This window comes from Pongo pygmaeus, chromosome 8 (genome assembly GCF_028885625.2).
Source record: "Pongo pygmaeus isolate AG05252 chromosome 8, NHGRI_mPonPyg2-v2.0_pri, whole genome shotgun sequence".
Classification (NCBI taxonomy): Eukaryota; Metazoa; Chordata; class Mammalia; order Primates; family Hominidae; genus Pongo; species Pongo pygmaeus.
In genome coordinates, this window is record NC_072381.2 from 26461679 (window position 1) to 26485853 (window position 24175).

A 24175-nucleotide genomic window follows, 5' to 3' on the forward strand; every position below is an offset into this window, starting at 1 on the left:
AAAAATGCTATTATAAACATTATTGCGGGTAAATATTTGCACATATCCTTGTATTATTTTCTTAAAATAACTTCTGGCTGGGTGCATGGCTCACCCCTGTAATCCCAGCGCTTTGGAGGGCCGAGGTGGGCAGATCACCTGAGGTCAGGAGTTCGAGACCAGCCTGACCAACATGGTGAAACCCCGTCTCTACTAAAAATAAAAAATTAGCTGGGTGTGGTGGCACATGGCTGTATTCCCAGCTACTCGGGAGGCTGAGGCAGGAGAATCACTTGAACCCCGGAGGCGAAGGTTGCAGTGAGCCAAGATCGTACCACTGCACTCCAGCGTGGGCGACAGAGCAAGATTCCATCTCAAGAAAACAAAAAAACTTTCCAGATGTAGAATTTCTGAGCCCAAGACTGTGTCTATGCTGAGTTATGATACTTGCTGTCATGTTGCCTTCAGAAAAGACTCAGCCAGTTTACACTTCCCCAGTACTATAAAGGGGTGCCTACCCACTATGTCCTCACTCAGGCTAAGAATTAAAACCTTAAGTGATGTGTGTCAATCTGATGGATGGAGCTTTTTTATTATTCATGTTTTCATTTACATTTTGATAATTAGCAAAGCTGAGTATTTATTTTATTTTTGTAGGTCATAGTTGGTGTGTATATTTATGGGGTACATGAGATGTTTTGACAGACACAGGCATGCAGCGTGAAGTAAGCACATCATGGAGAATAGGGTATCCATCCCCTCAAGCATTTATCCTTGCAAAGTTGAGTACTTTATACTTATCAGTTATTTATAGTTCAAAAAGAAAAAGAAAACAAAGCTCTCTTTTGTCATGTATGTTGCAAATGTTTTCTAAAATGTATCATCTGCTTTTTTATTTCATCTGTTGTATTTTTTAAAACGTTTCAGTTTTTGGTAGTCAGAGTGATCATTAATTACTCATGTTTTACCTTTAGTGTCTTTAGAAAATGTTTTCCATTCTTAGAACATGTTAATATTCATTTGTTTTCCCCTAGAAACTTTGTGTTATTATTTAAGTAGTTGATTTAACTGAAATTTATTTTGGTCTATGGCGTTTGGGAAGTATGTAATATTTTCTTCTTCCTTCCCTCCTTCTTTCCTTCATTTCTTTCTTCCTTCCTTCCTTCCTTTCTTTCTTTTTGGCCAAATGGTGTTCCAATACCCTCAACCTCTGTTAATCACCCATCTACTATTTGTATGAGTTTGACTTTTCTAGATTCTGTGTATATAAATGACATCATGCACTATTTGTCTTTCTGTGTCTGGCTTATTTTACTTAGCATGATGTCCTCCAGTTTCATCCATGTTGTCACATGACAGGTTTTCCTTCTTTTTCAAAACTGAATAATACTCCATTGTATATGTTTACCATATTTTTTCTTTATCCATTTACCTGTTGACGGACACTTAGGTTGTTTCTAAATCTTGGCTATTGTGAGTAATGCTGCAGTGAACATGGAAGTGTGGTTATTTCTTTGAGACAGTGATTTTATTTCCTTTGGGTACATACCCAGAACTGGGATTTCTGGACCATATGGTAGTTCTATTTTTTTTTTATTATTTTTTGAGGAACTTTCATGCTGTTTTCTATAAAGGCTAACCAATGTATAAGGGTTCTCTTTTCTCTGTATCATCTCCAGCACTTGTTATCTTTTGACTTTTTGTTATCAAAATAATAGCCATCCTAACAAATGTGAGATGATATCTCATTGTGGTTTTGATTTGCATTTCCCTGAAAATTAGTCATGATTAGTGATTAGCACCTTTTTATATACGTGTTGACCATTTGTATGTCTTCTTGGAAACAGGTCTATTCAGATCCTTTGTCCATTTTTAAGTTAGCTTATTTGGGAGTTTTAGCTGTTGAGTTGTATGAGGTCCTTATATATTTTGGATACTAACCTTTTATCTGATATAAGGTTGCAAATATTTACTCCCATTCCATGGGATGCCTTTTCATTTTGTCAATTGTTTCTTTTACTGGGCAGAAACTTTAGTTTTGTATAGTCACACTTGTTTATTTTTGCTTTTATTGCCTCTGCTTTTGGTATCACATCCAAAAAGTCATTGCCAAGACCAATGTCATGGAAATTTTCCCCTATGTTTTCTTCTAGTTACAGTTTCAGGTCTTAGGTAAGTCTTCAATCCATTTTGAGTTGATTTTTGTGTATGGTGTAATGTAAGGATCTAATTTTAATTTTTTGCATGTGTATATCCAATTCTCCTGGCACTATTTATCAAAAAGATTGTCCTTTCCCCACTGTGTATATATGGCACCTTTGCTGATGATTAGTTGACCACTTGTGCCTAGGTTTATTTCTGGGTTTTCTCTTTGTTCCATTGGTCTATGTATCTGTTTTAATTCCAGTGCATACTGTTTCTATTACATAGCTTTGTAATATAATTTGAGATCAGGAAGCATTATGTCTCCAGCTTTGTTCTCCTTGCTCAAGATTACTTTAGCTCTTCATGGTTGTTTGTGTTTCCATATGAATTTTTGAGATTGTTTTTTCTATTTCTGTGAAAAATGCCATTGAAATTTTGACAGGTATTTCAATTGAATCTGTAGATGGCTTTGGGTAGTATGGACATTTTGACAATATTGACTCTTCCAATTTATGAACATAGGATATCTTTCATTTATTTGTATGTTTCTTCAATTTCTTTCATCAGTGTTTTATAGTCTCACTGTAGATCTCTCACCCTTTTGGTTAAATTTACTTCTAAATATTTTTTTCTTTTTGATGCCATGTAAATGGAATTGTTTTCTTGATTTCTTTTCTGGATAGTTTCTTTTCTAATGTATGGTAGCACAACTGGCTTTTATGTGTTAATTTTCATATCTTGCAATTTTACTGAATTCATTTATAGTTCTGACAGCTTTCTGGTGAAGCTTTTAGGTTTTCTCTGTATAAGATCACGTCATCTAGAAACAATTTAACTTATTCTTTTCTTATTTGGATGCCTTTTTTTTCTTTTCTTTTCTTTTCTTTTTTTTTTTTTTTTTTTTTTTTTGCCCAATTGCTCTGGCTAGGACTTCCAATACTAAGTTAGAGTGAGCATCCTTATCTTGCTCCTGATCTTGAAGGAAATGCTTTCAACTTTCACTGTTGGGTATAATTTAGCTGTGGGCTTGTCATATGTGGCCTTTATTGTGTTGATGTACATTTCTTCTGGATCTAATTTGCTGAGAGTTGTTAGCCATGAAAAGATGTTGAAATTTTCAAGTGCTTTTTCTGTATCTATCGAGATGGTAATATGGTTTTTAATCCTTCATTCTGTTAATGTAGTATATTACATTTATTGGTTTGCATATGTTGAACCATCCTTGCATCCCAGGGATAATCCTCCTTCATCATGGTATATGATCTTTTTAAAGGGCTGTTGAATTCAGTTGGCTAGTATTTTTTGAGGATTTTTGCATCTATGTTCATCAGGGATATTGGTCTGTAATATTCTTTTCTTGTGCGTCCTTGACTAGCTTTGGTATCAGGATAAGGTTGGCCTTGTAAAATGAGTTTGGAAGGATTTTTTCATTTTCAACTACATGGAAAAAGTTGAGAAGGATTATTATTAATCCTTCGTTAAATGTGTGATAGAACTATCCAGGTGAAGCTATTAGGTCCTGGGCTTTTCTTTGATGGGAGATTTTTGTTTCTGATGCAATTCCCTTATTCATTATTGGTCAGTTAGAATTTTCTATCTCTTTAAGAAGAATGTTCTTGTCCCAAATTTAATGGAAATGTATTTAGGCTTTTGCATTTAGATACGATGTTGACACTTGATTTGAAGTAGATGTTTTTTATCATGTTAAGAAAGTGTCTTCTTAATTTATCAAGAATTCTTTTGTTTCTTCTCTTCTCTTCCCACCCTCTTCTCTTCCTCCTTCTCCTCATCCGCTTCCTTCTCTTCTGGAATGGATGTTGACTTTCATAAAATGCCTTTAGACATCAATTGAGATGACACTGAGATGATTTTCTAACTGATCTATAGATAAGATGAGTTGTGCTAAAAGGATTTCTTAGTAGTACACACCTTTGCATTCTTGCAACAAATCCTACTTGATGCAATGCTAATCTTGAATTTCCTTCAGGATTATAATTTCTAATATTATATTTAGGATTATTATAGCTATATTTGTAAGATGTATCTATAGGTTTCTCTAAGCTATCTCTGACATGTTTTGCTTTCAGAATTATCTAGCTTCAGAAAATTCATTCTGCAGCTTTCCATTGTCTTCTTTATAAGAGTTTAAAGAGTATTATATGTTATTCGTAAACTTGTTAAAATTTACTACCCGGGCCTGGCATTTTGAGGTGGGGGCAGATTCTTGGCAACTTTTCTCCCACTTATTTCCTGGTTATTAGTTTTTTTTTCGACTTTTCCATATATTATTGAATCAATTCTTGTAATTTACCTTTCCCAGGGAAAAATTATTTTCTCAAAAACTTTAAGATTATTATAAAGCTTTACATAGAATGCTTTCAAATATTAAAATATCTTTATTCATAACATCTCTTTCATTTCAAATGTTATGTTTTCTCTCTTTTATTTATTGGACTAATCAGATATTTGTGTATCTATTGATATTTTCAATGTCCCATCTTTTGAATTTATTGTTTACTTTTAATTAAGTTTTCTAATTCACTAAAAAAAATTTCCTTGTTTCTGCCTACACTGTTGTTGTTTCCCTAGCTTTTTGGATTAATTAATTTAGTTCTTTTTATTCTCTGTTATTTAATTTCAGAAGCACTCAGAGCTATACATTTTCCTCTGAGAATGATTTAGGATGCTTCTCATGTTTTTGTAAGTTTTATTTTCATGTCATTAATTTTTAATGTTCTGTAATTGCCATCTTGATTTCCTCTTGGACTCCAAAGTTATTGATTTAGAGTAGCCAAGCATGTTTTCTTACATGGTAACTTGAACCTTTTATCATAATCCTTTTTTTTTCCTCTCTACAGATACATTTAGGGAAGAGGGACGGTAGTTTGGGGAGAAGGAGGAGTGACGTGAGGTGGTCAGCACACCTTCTTGCCCATACAGTTTCCCTCACCATATACCTCCTTGTCAGCTCTGATACTGCCCTTCAAGGGCAGCAGTAAGGAGGTTTCATATACAAGAGAAAATATCTCCTTACCATATCATGATTGGAGTCTCAGTTGCATATCACTTGCATTATTGTATAGTCATAGTATGTGTGGTAAGTAAATGCTTTTGGCGAAAGTCAATGGAAAGAATAAATATTACCAGAATTATACACAAAAAATCACCCAAAATATCCTTCTCTTATAACCTGACAATAATGCTAAGTGATTCAATTGTGCACATTGGAAAACAAATCCTAAAAGAGAAAAATATAATTAATCATTATAGTTAAAGTTCTTTTTCCAAATCCAACTATGTATTTGGATTCACTATTTATAGCGAATAGGAAGTTCACTGTTTATAATTATGGTAAAATTCTTTGCAAAGGGCTTGGTTTTGTAATACAAGTACTTCTTAAATGGTCAGTTTTAACTTTTGTTAGTTTATATATCTTAGGGGCCTTTCCTAAGACAGGCTACCCATGTTGGTATCAGCTATGTAAAGACACGGGGAGCTCTTTTCCCCAGGAGAAATCTCTGGTAACTTTTACTGCTCCTCTGCAATTCATCTCTAACAATTTTTTCCCCAAGTCAGTCTATGCAATTTCTCTAGTCACTACACAGTCTGTGCAATTTGAAAATTCACCTGCATCCATTAGCTCTCCTTGCTACCTTGATAGGATAGTTTTGCCTAGCACTGACTAGTTAAAAAGCAAATATATAGCAGTTTTTGTTACTGCTATTGCGTTTGGATGCTACACTAGGTAGAACAACATCCTCAAATATGTTTTAGGATGAGGTTACATGCTTTTATTATTTACTAGCCAGTGCTGATAACAGTAATTGGGGTCACTGGACCACTCAATCCAGGGGGCTTCCAGAAAACCACATGGACATTTTGCGTATGTCATTACAATCCTAGAAGTCAACCTGAAAAGTTTTTTGTTAAGTCGGGGTAGTTGTACAGTGCCAAGAATCTAGGTTTTGTTATCAGACAGCTCTAGATTTGAAATCTGCCTCCTGCTAGCTGTGTGACATTCTGCAAGTCACATAATGCTAATAACAACAATAACAATACTACTGCTAATAACAATGTAACGACGTTAGACTGTCAAACACACATTGAGTGGTTACCAAATGTTAGGCAGAGTTTGCTTAATATTGTTTATACTTACTATCTTATTTAACCCTCATACAAATCCTCTGAGACAAATACTGTTATCTTATAAATGAGTAAAAAGAAGAACTTAAACTTCAAGTACACACAGTTAGCATATATGATCTGTGGCAGGAATCCACTATTACATCTCCAGATTTCAAGCTTTTTTATTTTTTTTGAGATGGAGTCTCGCTCTCTCGCCCAGGCTGGAGTGCAGTGGCACGATCTCTGCTCACTGCAAGCTCCGCCTCTGTGTTCACACCATTCTCCTGCCTCAGCCTCCAGAGTAGCTGGGACTACAGGTGCTCACCACCACGCCCGGCTGATTTTTTGTATTTTTTTAGTAGAGACGGGGTTTCACTGTGTTAGCCAGGATGGTCTCGATCTCCTGGCCTGGTGATCCGCCGGCCTCGGCCTCCCAAAGTGCTGGGATTATAGGCGTGGAGCCACCGCTCCCGGCCCAGATTTCAAGCTTTTAACCATAGTCAACTGCCTCTCTGAACCTCGGTTTCCTAATCTGCACTGTAAGTGCAAAATAACTCTCTTGTAGGGTCGGGAGGAGGAGCAGGGATTGCACAGTTACTGCTTCTAAAACTGGTCATTTATCATCGCTGCTGACAGTGTTGCTATTATGTAACCTTAGTCAATTTCTAACAGGAAGGATGTACACATACTTTCTTCTTTGCACTCATGTTTTTAGGAATAGAGCTAAGCCATACTCACTTAGGAAAGGCTGGTAGTATCTCTAGTTTCAGCAGGGCCAATGAATGGGGTCAACTAGTGACTCAAGCACCCCATATGTGACCATCTGCAAGCCTGCCTAGAAATACAGACTCTCCAGTAACCTGCTTTCTTTGGTAAGATAATCAGTTCTTCCCTTTGGAACTATGGGGAATTAGGCATGAAACTGGGACCATGGTCCAAGGTACATTCTGTGTCTTTTTGCTTCTTCCCACAAAGAGAAGATCTTTCCTGCTGGTGGTTCTACCTGTCGTTCTTCCTGGGACTTTTCCCAGTCAACTTAAGGGAGTTATCTGACCCTATAGCATCATACGACTTTTTTTTTTTTTAGATGGAGTCTTGCTCTGTCGCCAGGCTGGAGTGCAGTGGCACAATCTCGGCTCACTGCAACCTCCGCCTCCCGGGTTCAAGCAATTCTCCTGCCTCACCCACCCGAAGTAGCTGGGACTATAGGCGTGCACCACCATGCCCAGCTAATTTTTATATCTTTAGTAGAGACGAGGTTTCACTCGTCTCTGCTAAGGCCAGGATGGTCTCAATATCTTGACCTCGTGATCCGCCCGCCTCGGCCTCCCAAATTACTGGGATTACAGGCGCCACAGCCACCGCGCCTGGCCAGCATCATACGACTTCGTAAAGGCTACTGCTAACCAAGCATCTCAATGCAAAACACCTTGTCCAAAGCAGCAGTCTGTTTCAATGGCCCAGACTTCAATAGCAGTCCCTTCCTAAACACTAACAACTAACTGACAGCAGTGTTATAAAGCATCAGTGGCTACTTAATTGTAAGCTTAAAGGCTGGATGTGTAATTATTAAGGATATACGCTTATGTTATAGACATACTTTTAGACCACACAAAGGGTATGGAACAGTCGCCATCCAAAGCCTCCCAGGCACCAGGCGATGCTTGTGCAGAAAGGCCAGGACTGATCCAACAGCTTCTAATCTGCAGAGGACAATCTGCTGGTTGTCACCCAGTCATCTCTGTCCCCGCAACATATGGGCAGGCAGGGGATGGACAAGGCTACATCTGGAGCGCCTTCTGCTCACTGCCCTGCAGCCTTGAAGGCTCCAAACCATGGCACATATGAAAAGTACTTAGTGTGTTACACAGTTATTTAAATACCTCCCAGGCTAAAATGTCCCAAGCAGCTTTTCTTAACATATGGACCCAGGTCTATGTGCATCAGAATCACCAGGGTGACTGATGAACATGCAAATTCTTGTGCATATTTGTCTATTTATCAGTTTATTATTTGTCTTCCTTGATAGCATGGAAGCCCTGGAGAGTAGAAGCTGTCTTGTTTACCCCAGTTCCTGCAACACTGCTTGGCACATAGCAAGTGCTCAATAAATATTTGTGGGATGAATTAATTCCTGGGCCCTATGCTGAACTACTGAATCAAAATCCCTAAGAATGGGGCCATGTATTTTAAACCAGGACTTGGGTGATTATTATGTTCACTAAATTTTAAGAACCAGCGTTCTAAGGTAATCCGGCCAATTCTAAGATAGAGAAAAAGATGGTAAGTTTCCTCCCCCAAGGCCTCCATATTCACTATCTGGTCAGACATTAAGTTAAACATATTAATAGTCTTGGGTTAAACTTTCCCTTCTAGCCATATTCCTCCAACAAATGTTTATCTACCACCTGCCATATGTCAGGCTCTGGGTCCTAAGTAGACAAAACAAATATAGGTTTGGAAGGCAGAGTGCCCAGGAAAAACTAGAGCCACCCCCATTTCTTTCCAATCTGCCAGAGGTGAACACTTGGAGTTGATGGTTTGACAAGCCTACTCCCTCCTCCTGCGCAAAGTTCGCTGATACAGGAAAGAAACAGACTATATGTTCATTACTGTTTTCCCGGCAGGTTTGGATGACACCTCTGGTTCATGAAAGTCAGATGTGATCTTAAAAGATTTATCTTATCTTAAAATAATCAAACCTTTCCAAACAGGTTTCCTATATGTTTGGCACCTTTGAGTTTGTTCTGGAAGCTTAGATTATATTTCTAGTTACTCTCTGGACTTTTTACCAGTATTTGATCTTGGGCAGTCATTTCTCCTCTCAGGCTGTTGCCTTATTTGAAAAATGAGAAAGTTCGACTAGAATCAGGAATGTCTTGGAGCCCCTTCCAATTTGAATGCACCCTCATCTCTGACTCCTCAGTGCCATCTTACTGCCTTATACTTTAAAAAAGTTAAGTATGATATGATTTGATGAGCAAATAATGATTGTCAAGCTAGTCTACCCAAAATTCTCCCAGGCAAAGGTGTTTAGCTTGTGGTAAACTTGGGTAAAATTCAAGATTTGCAAAAAAAAATTCTAAGAGTTCTCACTCTCAATTTTCTTGTTTACCTGCAAAAATACTATGGCAATTTTAATGTGCTTTAAACTTTATGTAAAAGATAAAGATAATACCCACACTGTCTCAGAAATTTGAACTTTTTATTTACATCAGGGCTGGAGCAAGGTGCTTTAGCACAGCCTGATCTGATCAGGTTGAAAATTACTGCTTTAAGGGATGCCCCCAGGCAAAGCTATGAAATGTGGGAAGAATTATAAGGAGTGAGAAGCTATGTCCTTTCCTCAACCACACCACCCTCCCTCCTTCCCCTCAGTCTCACAGAAGTTCCCCAAAGGTAGGCTGCTCTAATCTAAGCCCATAGTCTCTGCATCAAATGTACCTGTAATGCCCTTTTTTCCATTCCAGCCTGACAAACTAATCACTGGTAAATTGTCCATTACCATTGCCCAGGTAATTGTCTTTCTTTGGGAAACAGCTTCACCTGATTCAGTGATTCCCAGTGCTTTGAGGTTTCATGTCTGCTTTATATATTCCAATTATTTTGTCACACCTCCTTTATTGGCCTGAAAAAAAATGGGTCAAAAATGTAACTTCTCACTATATAATGCTCAAATTATTTTTTTAAATGAAGAAATGTGATAGAAGTAATTTGTAATAAATTAACTTATTTAAATATGTAAAAGCCTAAGCAAGATAGCCCTAGAAGCTGTAATGAAGTCCAATGCTTGCCGTATGTCTAGACTCACAGGGAGAGCCACAAAGGTACTATGGAGTCAGTGACAAATAGCAAAAACCCCACTCACTGCTCACTGTATGCCAATAGTATCCCACAACCATTGATTGTGATAATCACCTCTACCATCAGTTCGTTTTCCAAAAAGTCTTTTAAAAACTTAGATCAATGACTGTGATGCAAAGTTGGCCATGTTAGCAACCTCCAGAGAGCTATTTTGACTTTAAGAATGTTTCTCTGGGCCCGGCGCGGTGGCTCACGCCTGTAATCCCAACACTTTGGGAGGCCAAGGCGGACAGATCACGAGGTCAGGAGATCAAGACCATCCTGGCTAACACAGTGAAACCCCGTCTCTACTAAAAAAATACAAAAAATTAGCCGGGCGTGGTGGCGGGCGCCTGTAGTCCCAGCTACTCTGGAGGCTGAGGCAGGAGAATGGCGTGAACCCATGAGGCGGAGCTTGCAGTGAGTCGAGATTGTGCCACTGCACTCCAGCCTGGGCAACAGAGCCAGACTCTGTCTCAAAAAAAAAAATAAAGTTTCTCTGTCTCCCGTACCATGATTATTATAATATTAAGCAAAGCAGTATCTGTGTTTTTATTTTAGGAAAGAAGCATTTTTAGGGTTGAAAGGATGTTTGAAACTTGAGCCCATTAATTTTTGGCCTTCTTTACGCTTTTAGCACTTGGAGTGTCATTAGGTAGCTTTTTCACTTAGTATTTTCATCCAGATGTTTCAGAATGGATTTTCTCTTCCTGCTGTTTCATTGGTATGTGAGATTGCAGGTCGGTTTATTCAAAGGTTTGGAATAAAAAGGTTTTTCTGAACTCTCCTTTCATTGCCAAACGTTTTGTTCCAAATCAGGCTTGTTTTAACTGAATTAAGAGGATGACTTAATAAGAAGCTTCTGTGCACAGCAGAGGGTCATGGTAATCATTCTACAGGGAACAACGCAATACGGTCACAAGTCTGCAAAACGTGCCAGAAATGATAGTCATGCCTCATCCAGGCAAGTAAATGCATCCTTCCTGGAAGCAGTCAAGGAGTTGTTTTCACCGAGTATTGTTATCAACAGTTTGGGGTTGGACTTTACCCTACTGCGGCCACTTACGTTGTAAAGATGATGAAGCAAATTATTCAAAGCAAATCTATATTTCTTTTTCCTTCCAGAGGGAAAATGATCCCATCTGATCTTGAAAGAAGGATTCTTGAAGCCAAACAGAAAGTAAGTTTCTTTCGGGAGTTTTATCCAGCCCATATTTCTATTTCCATCCAGTGGAGAACGAAGTGTGTTTTGGTTTTATTTTAAAAAGAGGATCCAAGCCTCAATCTCCCAGGTTTAATGAGAATATAGAATTCTGCATCCCGTCACTATTTATTTCTCTGGGTTATAGGCTCTGCTTTAGAAAAGTTTAAATTGCTGAATAAATATTATATACAGAGATATAGTGAGAGTTTCCAAAGCATTTGTCTTCCTAGGTACCGAGGGTTGGCATGAAACACCCACACATTTGAAAGAGTATTTTCAGAGGCGGGGAAATAGCAGAATGCTAATGCAGTATGTGAGGGACCCTGGTGCGGTTCTTCAGAAGGGGCCAGTTTTTCCCGTGTAGGTGTGTGCTGTTAGCATTGGCTCTCCAGACGTCTTATTTTGCAGGAAGCAATTTAGAACTCTTTTCAGAAGTAACAAGTTCTGAATGCCTGCCCAAGATTCCCAAAGCTCTAGAAAGTCATTTACAACCTGGGATGGCTCACAAATCAGAGAATTTGTTTCTAGAATTCTGTTTACCATTTGGTAGATATAACCTACAGTTTCTGATTTAATAACATACACATGCATTTTATCATTAGGAACTCAGAAATAATTATTTACGTTCATATGCGCTTTTTCGTTTGGTTTTGTTTTACTAAGTGGCAGGCAGCAGGAGAAGGTTTCCCTCGTTCTTGTGCAAGTACTAGAACTGCTTCTAGTAACATCAACTACAAGATTAAACCTTTGCTGCCACCTAAAGACTGACACCATAACATCACGTTCTATAGACAGGACAGAGTCCTTATGGAATGAGGGACTATGGCGATCCTGTTTGTGGCATTCTCCTGCCTTCTTCCAGCCTGTTACTTCAATCAGTTTTCATTTAGCCACGGCCAGAGAGACTGAGGACTAGTTAGACGGATAAAAGTCATGGCGTATTATTTTAGCCGCTCCATGCTGAAACGTGAAATAAATTATCTGGGCATTTTCCAAATAGGAATAATGGGCTGATCAGAGCTACTTCTCTTCATTCTCCTGCCTACTCACTCTAGGGGATTTATGAAGTTTGGAGGCCTCGTTGTGAATAAGGAACACTTGAAAGTGAGCAAAGGGGGTTAAAAGGGCGAGAAAGTCTACCAGGAATATCTACATGTCTCGGGGACGTCCCTGACAGCCTCTGGGTTCGCTACGGCCTCTTAGAATCGGAATGTCTGTTCTTATAAGACAGACTCAGGTCCAACAGCATAGCCTAGAGAACTCGGATTCCAGAGAGTGAACATCGATTTGTCCCAGACCCCAAGGTGTCAATAACTCTGCTGCTGCTGCTTCCCCAAATTCAGACGTGTCTGTTAGGGAGAGAATTTCCATTGCTTCGAATCAGCTTTTTAAAAGAACCCTTGACTCTGTTTTCCATGATTTGGGGCTTTCTTGTTCGCATAGGGGTTTGTTCCTTTCCTCGTGAGTGCCACAGCTGGGACCACCGTGTATGGAGCATTTGACCCCCTCTTAGCGGTCGCTGACATTTGCAAAAAGTATAAGATCTGGATGCATGTGGATGTAAGTATCCCTTAGGGACTGGCCACGAAAATGTCCTTGCACGTTTTTCATTTGGGCCACACAAAGGAAATTTGTTTTCTCTTTTTTTAACTTGATAAGCTTATTTTCAGAGTGGTGATATTAAAGCTTTTAAAGATGGCTGAAGCAAATTAGCACACAACTCACACAGTACACACCATGCACCAGAAGCATCCCGAGGCTGATTATACCTTATTGTCCCCAACATGGTAATATTTGTATTTCTATGATCAGTACCCAAGCTGACCACTTTGTTCTCAATTCATTGAGCCATTGCATCCATGGAGGAATACAACCTATGCACACAGTCCTGCTCTTCCTCACTTACCAGAATGGTCAGAAGAGTAAAAAGGAGTTGCATTTATGTAGGAAACCCAGAGAATTAAAAAAAAAAAAAAACTGAAGCTCAAGTTAGATATTCCTATATTTAGAGAGGAAAATAGGCTTGACAACTTCCTGGGAAATAAGGACCACCAAAGTTCCAATTTCGTAGCTTGGTCAGCTAAGAAGATAGATTATATTTGAAACGTTTTGACTTCAGGCCTTGTCACACTAAAAAATAATGAAGGTGTTCCCTCCAGAACATTTTCCAATGAAAAGAAATGTGTTAAATTTTAGAAGGACTGAAGGGATTTAAGTTTAGATTAGTACTACTCAAAGTGTGGTTTGAAGATTAGCTACCACCTGCAAACTGTTAGTGATCCGTATGAGATAAAGAGTTTGTGCCAAACCATCATCAATCACAAACCATTGCTAATCACAAAACATCACAAACTAAGCGCAATGCTTGGCTCAGCTGATAATTTTTTCATTGCAAGACTTTCTCAGCGAAGGAACGCATAAGTTGATGTTCATTCGAGTGCAAGATCCTTATGTTGTCATGGGCCAGCACTGGGTCTAAGCCAGGGCTATAACGATGATCTAGCCCTAGCTTAGATCATTTTGGCTTTATAATAATTATCCAGACCAAATTAATGCTCTTTTTTTTTTTTCTTTTTGAGACAGAGTCTTGCTCTGTCGCCCAGGCTGGAGTGCAGTGGCGTGATCTCAGCTCACTGCAACCTCCACCTCCAGGGTTCAAGCAATTCTCCTCTTTCAGCTTCCTGAGTAGCTGGGATTACAGGCATGTGCACCCATGCCCAGCTACTTTTTGCATTTTTAGTAGAGACAGGGTTTCTCCATATTGGCCAGGCTGCTCTCGAACTCCTGACCTCAGGTGATCCACCTGCCTTGGCCTCCCAAAGTGCTGGGATTACAGGCATGAACCACCATGCCTGGCCTCATTAATCCTCTTTTCTATAGGAGCAGAAAATTTCCACAGGCTTAGCTGGGTGCATTTCCATTATTCCAGAGTATTCCTGTAGAGCAATCACCAATGTTCTTTATCCTCCCTGATTCACAGTGTAAGTCGTTCATTAGGCTACCAGAGCCCCTTTCATTTTACACATGAGGACACTGAAAAAAGACTGAACCATCTGATATCATTAGTGACCTGGGCCTCAGGACTGGAAACCCTGGTAGACCTTGCTGGCTGATTCAGGAAGAGGATTACCTGGCAACTTCAAAAATGAGAATGTCTGTGTCCTGAGCCAGCAGAAGCTATGGGTTGTTCCTCTGGACCTCCTACTTAAATTAGAACTAGGGAATCTTTTAACCAGTTTTATTAGCTTTTCTTTGAAACATACCAAGTTTACCACTTACTCTTATTAGCTTTAACATTCATACATTCTATAAAGTAGAAAGAATCTTAAAATAGTATACGTTTGGAAAATCAGATTATTTTTTAAAGTGCAAAAGAACTGGGCCAGGCGCAGTGTCTCACGCCTGTAATCCCAGCACTTTGGGAGGCCGAGGCAGGTGGATCACCTGAAGTCAGAAGCTCGAGACCAGCCTGGCCAGCATGGTGAAACCTCATCTCTACGAAAAATACAAAAATTAGCCAGGCATGGTGGTGGGTGCCTGTAATCCCAGCTACCTGGGAGGCAGAGGCAGGAGAATCGCTTGAACCCAGGAGGCAGAGGTTGCAGTGAGCCAAGATGGCACCATTGCACTCCAGCCTGGGCAACAAGGGTGAAACTGTCTCAAAAATAAAACAAAACAAAAAAAAGGACTGAACTTACAACAAAAGGTGGGGGGAAGCAATTATATCATAAAAGAATTTTATAATCCATTTAAAATTATCCTAGAATTATTTGTACACACAGAGGAAAGAAAATTAATATTTCCAAATGAATCTCCACCTTGGCATTCTGTTTTTAAAGGAGATTACTACACCAATTCAAATCTTCAACCTTGATCAAGTACAAATTGTTAAGATATGTATTCTAATTGCTCAGCTAATTAACTGGTATGAATCTTTCCTGCTTGTGAATTTTGGACACAGAAATTATCCAAAATCACACATCAGTGAAATAGAGTTATGAAGCCACTGCCTATTTCTGGAATCATTTAGACTTGTCAAAGGAGTTTTCCCTGCAACTTGGAAGCTGTTTAATGGCCCTCAGGCCCATCTTCTCTGCCTTACACTGTGGGGACCACAAGGTTTCTCATTCTGAGAACATGACTTCACGAGGACTAACAGTGCTGGTGATAGGTTTGGGAGAGGGTGTTTCTCCCTCTCCTGCGGACCAGGAGCTATGCCTCCAAGGTGGCTCCTTACACCCATATAAATGTGGGATGGAATCTGAGACCTTAGAATGGCCCTTCAGTGTAAACTCTGAAGGTTAGTGCCAGAAGAAGGTGGTCAACTTCCTAAGTGGCCTGGGGTCAAGATCATTTTCACCCTAGGAGACTCTCGTTAGTCTGGAAGACACCAGACTATAGAAATATAGGCAATGACAAACTGCTACCATTTTCCTTGTATGATCTTTTTTCAGGCAGCTTGGGGTGGGGGATTACTGATGTCCCGAAAACACAAGTGGAAACTGAGTGGCGTGGAGAGGTATGTTGCATTTTTCTTATTAACAACATAAAGTGTTAAAAGCTAACTGTGAAACACAAATTACAGTCAATTTCCAGGAACTCTTGGAATACTGAGTGAGCTCACTCTATTCAGTGCTTGTGTTCCTTGCCTTATGTGGTATTACACTCATGAATATGGGTAAACAACAGAAAAATCAAATATGTAAATATTATGTGTAAACAACAGAAAAATCAGAATACACATCAAGCGACCCAGGTAGAATGTCTTTCAGACATAGAGATTCCTATCTAGGGTCTATTCCTGGGATCTCTGAACCAACCACAAAAATTGTTTAAAACCTACAGGCAGCCCACGTTTTTCTAGGGAGAAGATTTATAGCTTTCATGTTTCATAAAAGGATAATATCCACTGCTTTAAAAAAACACACACACAAATAATTTTGCAAAGCAAATAAGCACCTTGTAACTTATCAATGTTGAAAGTTTGGGTTTGGGGTCTAAGATGGCCAGTTCACTTAAAGTGAAACATACTAGCAAAAGCCTCATCTCATGGTTTCATTCCCGTAATAACCTTTCTCTGACACAGCTCCGACTGATGCTGCAAAGCACCTTTTATTTAGAGCCTACGCAGAAGACTGTTGAGAAAAGCTGAAAAACACAAAGGCAGTGATATCCGATTAGCATAAAGCACATTCAGGTCCAAAGAAAAGAGAAAAACAGAATGCAAAATACAGGCTCTGGTTCTGAACCACACGCAAGGGGAGCCCAGTTCTCTCATCACAACATGGCAGGTCAGACACAGTGGTAAGCTCTGGCACTCCAAGTGACCAAGAAAGCCTGGATTCATCAGAGGCTGCCAAATGCCCACCATCCCCTGCCAAGTTGCCAGATGCTGCCCAGCGAAAGCGTCACACTGGCTCTGCCACTAGACATCTTGGCACAGTTTCTGTTCCAGGACAAGGAGAGACACTGATGGAGCACAGAGGCACTTGTGAGCCCTGGGCATGTGGGAGGCCCAGGCCAGACTGGCTGTGCAGAGGGTGCGATGTGACACCCAGGCCCAAAATGCACAGAGAACCTGTGAGTGTGGAAAGAGAGGGGTATGGTTACTGGGCTGGAGTCAAGAGCATCCCGCCGAATTAATGGAAAGAAGGCAAAAAAGAGTTGGGATACACCAGCTAAGGCCCATGTCAGAAGGGTCACTGTCCCTGAGTCTGATGGCTGGGGTCAGAGCCTGGCTTGGGCACAGCGGTGTTAAGGCACCTGGAGCCACCCAAGCTCTGATTGCAGGGCCCCATTTAGATGCCGGTAGATGAGGGCAGGCGTGTCTCCCTCCCAGAGTCAGCCAGTGCCAGGCCTCTGCTCTTGGACCCTTGGAGCTTCTCCCAGGCCTAATCCCTTTCCATCTTGAAGATCTGCAAGAAAGCAGAAGCTTAAGGAAGAGGCAATGAAGTAAACAGGGAGAGACAATAAAAGAGAGAGAAAGAACAACTTGGAAGGTGCCTGCTCGCATGATCAGAACAATAATTAAGTTCATGTGCTTTCAAGAGAGGTGGCCTATATACAGTACTTTCTCTTCTGTGAGTTTCTGACTGGCACAAAAAGTCTGTTACTTTACCTTTGATGCCACCTGCGACTGTAAGTGCTGAAAGTCCTTGCACATCCGCCACTTAAAAACTCACTAAATTACCTACCCTGAGCCTTAGAAAAATAAACACCCACACGATTCTGTACCAAAGACTATTCTTTGAGAGCAAAGCTTAGAACGTTCATCAGGGAACACAGAGTTCCCTCTTATTGCCACAATTCTTGAAACTGTACTGTAACTAAACTTTTCAAATGGAATAACCATATATGAAGTCCTAAAACTGAGGGGACTGCTGGTGTTCCACTCTGAGCAGAATCCCCTTTAGCCACCCATTTACCCGAGGATACCCCTCTCTCACTGACTTATTAGCAAAAGGCGTACTTTCTAAGTAAATATAGTTGGAAGACCAGTGGAAACCACATAATGTGTATGGCCACAAGTTTAGGAAAGAAATGCGTCTCACTTAGGGAATGACATTTTTCCAAGCTCCGCAAACCAAAGTTTATAACTCACCCTAAAAGTAGAGGAAATCCATAGTCAATTCTTGTCCCCAAATCCAGAGGCTCTTTCGTAGTCACAGAGGATCCTGAATGCCATTTTCATACAAAATGGCACAAGGGGGCCGGGCACGGTACTCGTAATCCCAGGACTTTGGGAGGCAGAGATGGAAGGATCATTGAGGCCAGTAACAGAGTGAGACTCCATCTCTACAAAAAGAATTTTTTTTTTTTTAATTAGCCAGGCATGGTGGCACACATGGCTGTGGTCCTAGCTATTCAGGAGACTGAGTGAGGCAGGACGATCACTGGAGCCCAGGAATTCAAGGCTACAGTGAGCTATGAAGGCACCACTGCACTGCAGCCTGGGCAACAGAGTGAGACCCCCATCTCTAAAAAAAAAAATAATAATAAAAATAAATAAATAAATAAAATGGCACAAACACCTGGAGCCCTGTCTGGCATCCCCGTTGAGAACCAACCAAATTCTCAGAAAACAGCTCTCTTCCTTGCTAGCACTGTCAAAATGTCTAGAGATGGTGCCGCTGAGAGGGCATGCCATAAGCCCTGAGACTCCAGAGCATGACTCTGTGCATTGTATTTTTATTTATTTTTATTTTTATTTATTTATTTTTGAGATGGAGTCTCACTCTGTCACCCAGGCTGGAGTGTGGCAGCGCAATCTTGCCTCACTGCAACCTCTGCCTCCCAGGTTCAAGCAATTCTCCTGCCTCAACCTCCTGAGTAGCTGGGGTTACAGGTACGCGCCACCATGCCTGGCCAATTTGTTTGTTTGTTTGTATTTTTAGTAGAGATGGGGTTTCACCATGTTGGCCAGGCTGGTCTTGAACTCCTGACCTCAAGTGATCTGCTTGCCTCGGCCTCCCCAAATGCTAGTATTACAGGCGTGAGCCACCGCGCCAGCCTCTGTGCATCATACTGACTCATCTTTAGTCCCTCTGGCCCACAGGCTGCTGCTTACCGTAATCATCCTCTGATGTGTTCCACTCTCAAGGCTTTAAGTCCCAGCTGAAGGTGCTGCTACAGTTTCTGCTGCATCACCAGTTGCTCTCACTCCCGCCCTGAGAGCCAGGTGTTCAGGATTTAATTCAATCATTGCTGAACCTCTGTCATAGGCAAGCCACAGCACAACGCACTGCATGGGCGCAAAGACGAGTATGATATAAAGCCTATCTTCAAGGAGTTTAGAATCTAGTGGGGAAGATTGTCAATGAACAGTGGATTAAAATTCAAGGCAAGGAAGTAAAGGCTGGAGAGACAGACATGGGAGCTGATTGGGGAGCACAGAGAAAGGAATGTTTCCTTCTGTGATTACAGGGAGGTTTCGCCAAGCAGGGCAACATTGAAGCTGAGCATCATAGCATACAGCGTACTTCATTGGGCAGAAATGGAAAAGGGCATTCAGGCTGAAGAGACACACAAGTGTGAAAGTGCACAATGTCTTGGAGAAAGTTCAAACAAGTTTGGTTGGAGGATGACATGGTTTAACAGCAGTGGCCAGGTCATGGGTGGAACGTGCAGAAGTCTTGGCCAGCCCAGGGCCCGCCCGCAGAGCCAGGTCAGAATCTGTGGGGGTTCTTTCCACGAAACATAGATCCCTGAGCTGGGAGTCACTGCTGTGTGGCTGCCATTATGCGTGAAGAGCATTAGATTCCTCGGGGCGACAAAACCCATGGAAAACCTTTGCTGCAGGAGCTGTAGTGGGCTTTGAGCAGAGGTGCAATGTGATCTCACCTGTGTTCTGGCATTAACTCTGCATTAGAGAGGAGATGGGAGCCAGGGACAGACTAAAAGCTATTAAGCTCTTAGGAACGTCCAGGTGCAGGACAGGAGAGAAGCTGAGTGTGACCTAAGCTGTAGTAGCAGAGAAGGAAGTAAGTGGATGGACCTAGGAGGCGGGGGAGAGAACTGTAAGGGGTGGTTATCAAGACGGGGAAGAAAAAGGTGAAACCAAGGACAACCGTGAGGTTTGGAGGCTGGAGGCCTGGAAGGAAAATGGTGCCAGGAACACAGAATATAGAGGAGAAAGAATCAATCTAGAAGGTTGAGCAGTGGCGAGTGGGGCCTATGGATTTGAGGCACAAATAAGAGCACAGGGAGATGTCTTACAACAGCCCTGCAGGATTCAGTTCTCTCCAACTTACACAAACTGCAGAAGCCACATGACCGAATCCCACAGCAAAACATTTTGAAATGAACCTGAGGCTGTTTTGTTTTTTTTTTTTTTTAATAAATTGCCAACATTTCTGAAATCAAGTCCACGTCATCAAATCAATCTGCAGGGCTTTTTGCCATCTTTATGCCTCTGAGAGAGAGGTGGGACAGAGAATTCAGTGACAGGTAGTTGTGGGCCTTGGCAGCTTCTCTTCTAAAAAGACAAACAGGCCCCCACATAGAGATAAACACCACAGTCAGACATGGAAGACAGCTGTTTTCCTCTCCCATCAGGCATTTTTATTGACAAAGCTGAGTTTATCAGAGTTAGACATCTAGCCATAGAACGTGATGGAATGTATAGAATGGCCATGTGTATGTACATATACCATGTCACCAAGCTCACAAATGACAGAGATGAAATCCGTAGCAAAAGCCCACCTTATTTAATGCTCACTGCATGCTAAGCACGGTTCTAAGCACTTCACCTAAATATTTATTATTATTCTCCTTTTCTCGATGAGGAAATCTAGGCACAGAGAGGTTAAGTAACTTGCTCAAAGTCACACAGCTAGGAAGTGAGGAAACCTGAACGCAAACCCATACTATCTGGCTCCTGAGGGCTTCCCCCTTAACTATTAATGTCTGCTTTACATTAATGTCAGGACCCTGGGTCCTGACTCCAGGGTCATTCTACAGAGCAAGGAGGTATTTTTTTGGAGGGAAATTTTCAATGCCTCAATGCTGTTATTACTCATTAAGTCCTTTAGTCTCCAGGGGTAGTTATCTGACCATGAACTGCCTTTGCTTCTAGTTCCTCAATTCCAGTCATAAATGTATCTGACAACCAGTGTCAGAGCCAGAGAAAGACCAGAAGCTGAGCTAGACTATTCGTTGACTCAGATAAGATCCCCAGGCCAGTGAGCGCTCTGTCTGGCTGACACCTGCCCTTCATCAAATGAATGAATGGGGTCTTTCCCAGCTTCTCATTTTTTCCCAAGGCCGTCACACCCGAGACGTGGTGGGTGAGCCCACGTCCATTGTACGGCCAGACGGGGCAGCAATCCATGGCTCTCTGGAGGCAGCTGCCACGGGTTATTCTACTGTAATACTTTCCTTCCTCCTTTATGTCACTCATGAAACTCCACTGCCAGGACGCCTCAGTCTCTCCGGAGACAGGCGCAGAGGCTCACCTTACCCCGTAAATGTGTGAAGTGAGCCATGACATTTACAGTGGGAGCAGTTGCTTTTCCCAGAATCCAAAGAGGAGCACCGTGGAAGTGAGGGAGAGAAGTCGCAGAAGTATCATACTGAAAGAATCTGGGGCCTTAAAAAATAAGCAAGATTTAACAAAGTGAAGCAAAGGGAGATGGTGTTCCAGGAAGAGGAAATAGCATGATGAGACCCAGGAGGATGAGAATAGAATTCTTTGAGAACAAAAGATAATCTGGCATGATGAAATGGATAAAGACAAGCGAAGAGATGCAAGACCTAAGGCGTAGCTGGGGCTCGCCCCAGGGGCTGCAGGAGCCGTACCCTGTATTTGGAATTTGGGCTGGAGGCAAAAGAAAACTGTCAGTGATTTTGGAGAAGGAGAGGGCCATAAACAGAGATAGAAAATAATTCTGGTGCCAAGTGAAGGATGAAATGGAGACCAAGTCAGTTACGACACAATTGCTGAATCCAGATTAAAATAGTAATTATTATTATTAAAGGAATTTGAACCAGGACTACAGCTCAGACTTTTGAAATAATGTAAATCCCTGAGCAGGGAATCGCTGTTATGTGAGCCACTGTTACTGATTAGAGAGCATCAAATTTCCCCAAGGTGTGAGGCAAAAAAAGATGGAACTCTCCCCTGCTGTGGGAGCCACAGCACATCTCACCTGCAGTCTGGAAAGAAAATAACTCTGGATTAGGAAACAGATGGAAGCAGGGGCCTCGCCAGAAGCTACTACAAAAGGACGCATCTGAGAAATTTGGACATCAATTGATTAGAAAGGAAAAATCGAGTTAAGCAGTGGAATGAGCCCTCCCTTGGAGCTCCAGGCCACTGCAATAGCAAGAACCGTAGAGGCACAGGAGGCAGCTGCCCTCACTGGCCAGGTGCTCTGGCCAATGGCCAAAGGAGAGACCCTGGAATGGATGATCCCAGTCACTCTAAGCTGTGCTCTGAGACCACTGTGGAGGCAGTGTGCATGCTGCCACTAGAGCTGGGGCACACCACATGGAGATCCATGCCCTCACCTGCTATTTCTGTGGACAAAGAAAAGTTGCAGTGTGAACTCCAAAAAACTGAGACAGGTCTCAGTTAATTTTGAAAGTTTATTTGGCTATGGTTGAGGACGCACGCCTGTGACATGGCCTCAGGTGGTCCTGACAACATGTGCCCAAGGTGGTCAGAGCACAGTTTGGTTCTATGCATTTTAGAGAGATGTAAGACATTAGATTGATCAACATATGTAAGATGAACACTGGTTTGGTCTGGAAACGCAGGACAACTCGAAGTGGGGAGGGGGCTTCCAGGTCATAGGTAGATAAGAGAGAAATGGTTGCATTCTTTTGAGTTTCTGATTAGCCTTTCCAAAGGAGGCAATCAGTTATGCATTTATCTCAGTGAGCAGAGGGGTAACTGAATAGGATGGGAGGCAGGTTTCCCATAAGCCATTCCCAGCTTGACTTTTCCCTTTAGCTTAGTGATTTTGGGCGTCCAAGATATTTTTCTTTCACACATGTTTAAGAGTCTACTTTGTGTTTACTAAATACAGTGTCGTGGGAGCATGGGATGGGGGTGAGGGTTGAAAAATTACGGGTTGGGTACAGTGGTCACTATTTGGGTACTGGGTACACCAAAAGGCCAGACTTCACCACTACGCACTATATGCATGTAATAAATCTACACTTGTACCCCCTCAATCTATTTAATTTTTAAATTAAAATAAATAAATACATTTAGTGTCAATCTGGAGTCTGAGAAACAGTACCAAGAAACTGAAGCTCAGTTGCGCATGCCCTGAGCCTGTCAGGGTGGAGTGCCACCCGCTTACGTGATTTCTTTATTTTAGGGCCAACTCTGTGACGTGGAATCCACACAAGATGATGGGAGTCCCTTTGCAGTGCTCTGCTCTCCTGGTTAGAGAAGAGGTATGTCTCTCCTGACTCTGTGTCCCAGTCCGTGCGTGAGCTTTGACTGTCTTTATGCGGTTGACTTTCTCTGGAAATGTCAAGATCACCGGGTCTTCTCTACAGTGCTACTCACATTCCCCAGAGAGCTCTTTCTAGATTCCTGTCTGCAGGGTGAAGGTCTGGTGCCTAACAGGGAAGAAAGGATAAGAGGACCTCAACTTACAGAACATAAACTTTGACCTAATCTCCATGTTTTCAGTATGATACCCCTTTCCTCAACTGTTCCTGCATTCCTCCAGTCCAGAGACCCTCTATGTCACTCTCTCAAAAAATTAAATTTCCAGGTTTTTTTTTCTGGAATCTGAGAGGAGATCATTTTTCCTATATAAGAAATATATATGATATACGATGAAGGGTAGTGTTAGGATCCAGGTACATAACATGTATATGTATGTGTGCGTGTTCTATCTCTCATGATTGCAGTCTATCTATTTAATATTTAAAGCCATGTTCAGAGTGTAAGGAAGCTGCATCCTTATTAACCAGAAAAGAGAAGCAGCATCAATGAGCACTTTCATTCAAGATGGTTCTGTTGACCAGGCCTAGGACCATTCTCAGTAGGTGAGCACTGTTGGTCAAGGCCGCTGCATCTCTCTTCCATGACACCAAGCCGGACCCATAGTTCCTCACTCCCACATTTATTTTGTTGATGAAATCCAGATAAGGAGCTTCAGATGATCCCCATTAAATTTTATCTTCTTAGCATTAATAAAGCAACCCCAGATTAAAAGAATTTTTAAATGTTGATCTTCATTTACTTTTTTTTTTTTTTTGAGACAGAGTCTCATTCTGTCACCCAGGCTAGAGTGTGAAGGTACAATCTTGGCTCACTGCAATCTCTGCCTCCTGGGTTCAAGCGATTCTCATGCCTTAGCCTCGCAAATAGCTGGGACTATAGGCACCCGCCACCACACCTGGCTAATTTTTATGATT

The 24175-nt window shown here is 41.4% G+C and overlaps 1 protein-coding gene across 1 annotated transcript in view; it reads left to right on the forward strand.

Annotated features, from left to right (window-relative positions):
- Window positions 1–24175, forward strand: part of GAD2 (glutamate decarboxylase 2) — a 90433-nt gene that overhangs the window by 43880 nt on the left and 22378 nt on the right. Inside the window, exons 9-12 of the mRNA XM_054436468.2 lie at window positions 11218–11272; window positions 12740–12856; window positions 15751–15815; window positions 23122–23200. Of these exons, the coding sequence (XP_054292443.1) occupies window positions 11218–11272; window positions 12740–12856; window positions 15751–15815; window positions 23122–23200 (316 nt within the window). The remainder of the gene's footprint in view (window positions 1–11217; window positions 11273–12739; window positions 12857–15750; window positions 15816–23121; window positions 23201–24175) is intronic.